Source organism: Thalassophryne amazonica, chromosome 3 (assembly GCF_902500255.1).
Source record: "Thalassophryne amazonica chromosome 3, fThaAma1.1, whole genome shotgun sequence".
Taxonomy (NCBI): domain Eukaryota; kingdom Metazoa; phylum Chordata; class Actinopteri; order Batrachoidiformes; family Batrachoididae; genus Thalassophryne; species Thalassophryne amazonica.
Genome location: NC_047105.1, coordinates 11,991,941 through 11,997,940, shown reverse-complemented (window position 1 = coordinate 11,997,940; position 6,000 = coordinate 11,991,941). Strand labels below are relative to the sequence as shown.

Sequence of the window (6,000 nt, the reverse complement as noted above, 5' to 3'; positions counted from 1 at the left end):
TTCAGAGAGTCGCTATTTTACAGCTTCCTGTTCAGAGTTCTGCCCGCGGCTCTCACGGCGAACTAACTGCTGCGGTCACATCGAGAAAATAATCAACATGGCTGGTTCTTTGGGCGACAATTTAATGTTTTAAAGAGCACAACATACAAATTACTTCATCACTGACTTCTGATTTTCACAAGATAAACTCTGTAAAGGCGTCATCCTGTGAGAAATTGTGCAAGTACAAACTCCTCTATTACAAACTAAACTGAGCCCGAAACTGCTCAAAGGGATGTGACATATCAAACAAATTTGGTTGAAGGATCAAACCTATCAAGATGATGTCATTATATGATGTCATTCAGATGTGTTATACTGAAATATAGAAAGCAGCAACACTTTGAAATTGTTGTGTATTTATAAATAGGGCAACAAATGTAGTAATGTTCATCTCTTAGCAAGATTCCAGTCTTGTTCATTTATCAATCAGGCTTGTTCAACCTTGATGGGCAAATGCCTTTTCAGATTTGTCCCAGTTGCTTTTGAATGCAGTAACTGTAAAATTCACGAGTAAATTAATTAATTAATTAAAGCTAGAATTCCTGTTTGTGATTTCCACACATAAGGATTTGAAAGTGCAGTCAGGGGATGGAGGGTATCAAGTTTGGTGACCTCAGAATTGCATCTGTGCTTTTTGCAGATGATGCGCTTCTGTTGGCCTCAGGCAGTGACGTCGAGTGCACACTATGTAGGTTTGAGGCCAAGTGTGAAGCAACTGGGATGAGGATCAGCACCTCAAAATCAGATCATAGTCATTTGTTCAAAAAGAGTGGACTGTCTCCTCTGGGTCAGAGGACAGTTACTGCCCCAAGTGAAGGAATTCAAGTATTTGGGGGTCTTGTTTACAAGCGAAGGTATGATGGCATGTAAGATTAACAGATGGGTCGATGCTGCATCTGAGGTCCTGCGGCTATTGTATGGGACCATCATGGTGAAGAAAGACCTGAACTGGAAGGTGAGGCTCTCAGTTTACCAGTTGATTTATGCTTCTATCCTCACCTATGGTCATGAGCTCTGGGTAGTGACCAAAAGAACAAGATCACGGACACAACAGGTGGAAATAAGGTTCATCCATAGGGTTTGTCCAACTGTGAGGGGACCTCAGGGAAAACCCAGGAGAACACTGGGAGAATTACATCTCCAATCTGGCTTGGGAACATCTAGGAATCCCCAGGATAAGCTAGAGGGCCTGGCCAATGATATGGAAGGGTGGGATGAACTGCTTAGTCCACTGCCACCATGAACTGGATTCGGATAAGTGGCAGAATATGAATGAATGAACAGAAGAGGCAACCTAATAACTTAGTAGACCATGATTCCACCAAAACCCAAAACATCCTATCTTACTGAACTATTATTACTGAATTATTTCCATGTCCTGTCCCTTTAACTTATCATTGCAAATACTCTTTTTTTTTTTCCTTCCTATTTGGTGATCATGTATCACCTGACTGGAAGAAAAGAAAAAACTGCTGTCCCTTACTGGAAAGGAAAGAGTGATCACCTGGACTGCAGCCACTGCAGGGGTATTGCCCTGCTCTCTCTGCCAGGACAGGCACTTATATAAGGATCTTTTTTTTTCTAGATTTAGTCCGTTACTTGCCATCTAGTGACAAAAGCAGTCTGACTTTACACCCACAGAGTCAACTCCTGAATACATCATGGCTCTGCAAGTACACACAAAATACAAGTTTGAAATAACGGTAGTGCTTCTTTGCAGCCTATATTGATTTTTGCAAAACATTCAATCCAGTTAACCCAGCTGCTGTGTGGGGCATCCTGTGAATTTTTGGGCTCTACAAAAAAGTTGCTGGATGTCAGAGCTTTTCCATATGCAGGTACTATGAGAAGCTGTGTGAGGACTTGGGGTGACTGGGTTTGCAACTGTCCTGGATCAATACTAAGTTCAAAGCTTGCAAGGACATCCTAACCTCGACCATCAGAAGTGTACCTGCAGTTAGAGTGTCAATCTTGTAAAGAGATTCACTTATGTATCTCAGCAGTGCCATTAATGTCTCTGTATCTTCAGTCTTTGAGGTTGGGAGATGCTTGGGAATAGTTTATGGACTCATGAAATACCTGGACAGATGCATTTGGTAAAGCAAATATCTTTGAAGGAGAACAAAGGTCCAAATCTTGAGGGTTCTGGTGCTTCCTGTCTTATTGTATGGTTGTGAGACCTGGACACTAACTAGTGACATATGACAATAAGTGGACCCCGTAGGTCTCTTTGGAGCATCCATGGATACCCTTGCTATGACTTTGCGGCGAACAGTTACTTCGGAAAACTCAGTTGAAATGAATACCTGAATTGTGAGTAAACCTCATCTACAACATTTTTGCCATGTGGCATGCTTCTTTGGGATGATCTAGCACACAGGTCTCTCACTTTTGAGGACAATAGCAACTCAAAAAACTCAAAAAACAAAAAGGCCAAAGGGATGCCCATATACTGTAGCCATCTATGTGCAGTGGCACATAGATGGCTACTTGTGAGAGGTTGGGGTGAACCAGTTGCTAGCTATGAGTTAGGGCAGTTTTCACCATGCATGAGCACTTAGACTTGGTATCTGAATCCACCCCAGACTCTTAGATTTCTCTTTCAGGTTCTGTTCAAGCTTTTTTCCAAGTTTAACAAGCGAAAACGAACAGACAAATAAACTGATTGCTATATCCCCATGTTTCGTACTGGGGATAATGACAAAAGAAGAAGAGGATCATATTTAACGTGGGTTGCCAACAAAAGCACAAAGCTTGTTTCCAGAAGGGCCTCCGGCACGTGTCTCTCACTCCTCACCAGCACTGTTGTTGAGAGCGGCAGTTGGAAGCGTGGTTGCAATCGGAAAGCGAACCTGGATCGCTGGTGTCCCAGTGCAACATGTAAACCATTATGCCACCACCTCTCTGAAGGAAATAAATAAATAAATAAATAAATAAATAAATAAATATGCTGATTCTTCATGACAAGAGTCATAGGAAATCAGGGTACAAATGTCTATTGTGTGTCTTGCCACCATTCAACAGGAAGCTGTGATTGATGAGGACTGAAGTAGCAGAAATACTTAACTAGCCAATAGTCTAATGAATGTTCCACTTGGGCGACGTGACTTGCTGCTGGACTTGCCACTGGTTTTTCTCTTGGGGTTTTTGGCAAATCTCATCTTGAGACATGATGAGGGGCCAATTGCCTAACTTGATCCCCTGCTGTTGAAGCTGAAAGGTAGATAGGGCTCTGCAGTGGAGGAGGGGGGGAACAACAAGGAGGAAATGGGGTGATGGGGGAAAGAATGGAGCCAAAACAGGGACAGGGGCTACGAGCAGTGGGAGTGGTATCAGATTACCAGTCTGAAACATGTGATGTTGGTACAATAAATCTGAAGTTTTGTGACTGGTTGTTGTTGCAGCTACTTTGCTTTGTCTAGGAGGGTGAGGCCTTTTTTTAAACAAGTCATTTAGCATGCCTTCCCCAGTGGTTCCAGATGTGTGAATTACCAAGCGCATGAGAACACGTAGCCAAAAAGCTAACAAAAGATTGGTAGTGGGCGGGGGTGGGCACATTCAGGACTCTGTGGAAGTGTGAAAGCTTTAAGCGGATCCTGTGGTGTCTTCTCCGCTGGAACCGCTGCTCTTGATAGGTTGCTGTGCTGAGTTGTGAGGCTTTGGGCCAAGTGAGACGGATTAATTCTATTATCATAACAGTGGACGGTACCCTTGTAATATTCTGCTTCATGGTTCATCTCCATAAACCTGTTAAAGGCGACAGGGTCACAGTCATCACCTTCCTTTGTGAGGTGGATTACTCCTCCCATCCAGATGGGGTTCACAGTTCAAGCAAAGATTGGAACCCTCTGTGAACTGGTGATGAGGCAATAAGCGCAAATCAATACAAAAATATTCAAAGGACTTCATAACAAAGTAAATATGTGCCTTTCTACACAAAAATGTACTTGAACAAACAAGTACTTAAAAATAGCAAACTACAGATCATATTTTGATGTGCAAAAGGGGTGGGGGGCTTCGGAGGAAGGGTTAAAGTAACCCATGGAAGAAGGGGTGTAGGGCTGGGCCTCTGTAACGGAGGGAGGGAAGGGGGGAGTATAAAAACTAACAGAACACAAGTGGTGCTTTATTCACCCGTCCCGCTCACGAAGAGGAAACCCTAAACTGCTGTCGTGCTACAGATTTAGTTTCCTGTCTGTTTTTTTTTTTTCCTTCTTTCATCCATACATCTTTACAACTGCCAGACGCGTGCGCTCGCAGAAGGAGAATGGCAGCATCCTTCACACCAGTAACAAACTCGCCCCGCAAAATGTTGGCTGTTGCTTTGCTTCTCATCTCACTGTTGGCAAACGGTAAGTTTTTTTTTTTAATTCGTTAAACTCAAATGGTCAAAGTTCTATGGGAAGGTGCCACTGAGAGAGGGCCAGAGGGGTGGGGCTGGGTGGAGTGTTTGCCTGAATGGTGTTTGGGTGGAATTCATATTTTAACTCTACAACTTTTCTGCTCCCTGGAATACAAACATATTATCTTAATCCTGAAAAGAATGATGCCTGTAAGACATGTTGCAGGTCGTAAACAGTGATTTTGGGGTGGAAATGACAGTAAATCATGGTTCTGAAGTATACATTGGAAAACAAAGGGATTGCTTTAAAGCTGGGCAGGGCTTTGAAAGGTTTGCAGAGATGGAAAAATCTTAAATTACGACCTTTAATCCTGAAATGAGATGATTTGAACTTTTAAAAATTAATGCATTTCCCACAATTTTGTCTTTTTACCAGTTTGTGGAAAACCATGTGCCAGATGTTCCTCTGAGACTATGCTCACTATGTCGCTGAACTGATTTCCTTCATCTTCAAGGACATTTGGAGTATGTGTGCGTTTATATTTAGCGAGTTGTAATGTGAGTGCCTCCGATGTGTGTGTGAGATGAGGGCATGGTGTGTTTGGTTTCTTATGGCTGGCAAATGTGATGTATTGATGCAGAGGACCTTCAGTGAGATACCACAGTTGGCTGGAAGCCAACAATGTGCATTTGACCAAATCCAGCTCATACTGATGATTAACACTGGAGATGAACGCCTTTTGTTTCTGTCCCTTTTTTCTTTTTTAAGGCAGCGGCTCCTGTTCTCTGACTAGTATTCCAGCTCACGTACCAACAATGGCAAATTTGAAAACAACCAAAGTAGAGCAACAAATAAAGGTTACATGAGGATGTAATGCCGCGAGTAGTCCAGTTACAGCATAGGAGCCATTCCAGTTTGTTTTTAAATCTGGAAAGTGTTAATTAAGTTACCAACCTGTCACAGGACATATGCAAGGTTTCAGTTTATTACTGAATCATCTGTTATTATGCAGCAGATAAGAGAATATTTACAGAGGAATCCTTCAAATGGTGACACAAGCACCACATGTGGCACAAATACTCCTTAGACATCACTCTTTTGAAAAAGTAGAGTGTCCACTTGAATTTCCAAAAGGTGCCCAGGTAGGGGTCAATTAAAGAATTACACAGGGGTCGAAATTTAAAAATGCTCCAATCATTTTGAAAGGTGTTCCATATTATTTGTCGAAGAATTTCAAAATGGTATAATTTGGACCATCTATGACTGAATTCTATGGAGTTATGGGGTAAACCATAGCACAAATGATGATTAAGGTCAGTTTCAGTTCGTACAGGGGTCAAAAGTTAAAGTTGCTCCAATTTTGGTAAAAAGTGATGCAAATAATTGGTTGAGCAAATAGAGTTGTAAAAAGGAATGGTTTGCACCCACCACCTGTTATGCTTAGTTATCATGTTACAGGGTGACATATGTTATAAGCCACTGAATCCAATGGATGTCGACATTGTTTGACCTTTACTGTGCACACCAAACATTCAACACGGTCAAACCTATTCCATTTATTTATCCCATTAGCTTAACCAATAATTTATAATATTTATGATATTTTCTGGGCAGA

The 6,000-nt window shown here is 42.0% G+C and overlaps 1 protein-coding gene across 1 annotated transcript in view; it reads left to right on the top strand.

Moving 5' to 3' along the window:
• The first annotated feature begins 4,126 nt into the window (after positions 1–4,126).
• The window catches only part of si:ch211-286o17.1 (hematopoietic progenitor cell antigen CD34), a 57,680-nt gene continuing 55,806 nt past the window's right edge, over positions 4,127–6,000 (top strand). Inside the window, exon 1 of the mRNA XM_034165839.1 lies at positions 4,127–4,394. Coding sequence (XP_034021730.1) covers positions 4,310–4,394 — 85 coding nt within the window. The 5' untranslated portion in view covers positions 4,127–4,309. The remainder of the gene's footprint in view (positions 4,395–6,000) is intronic.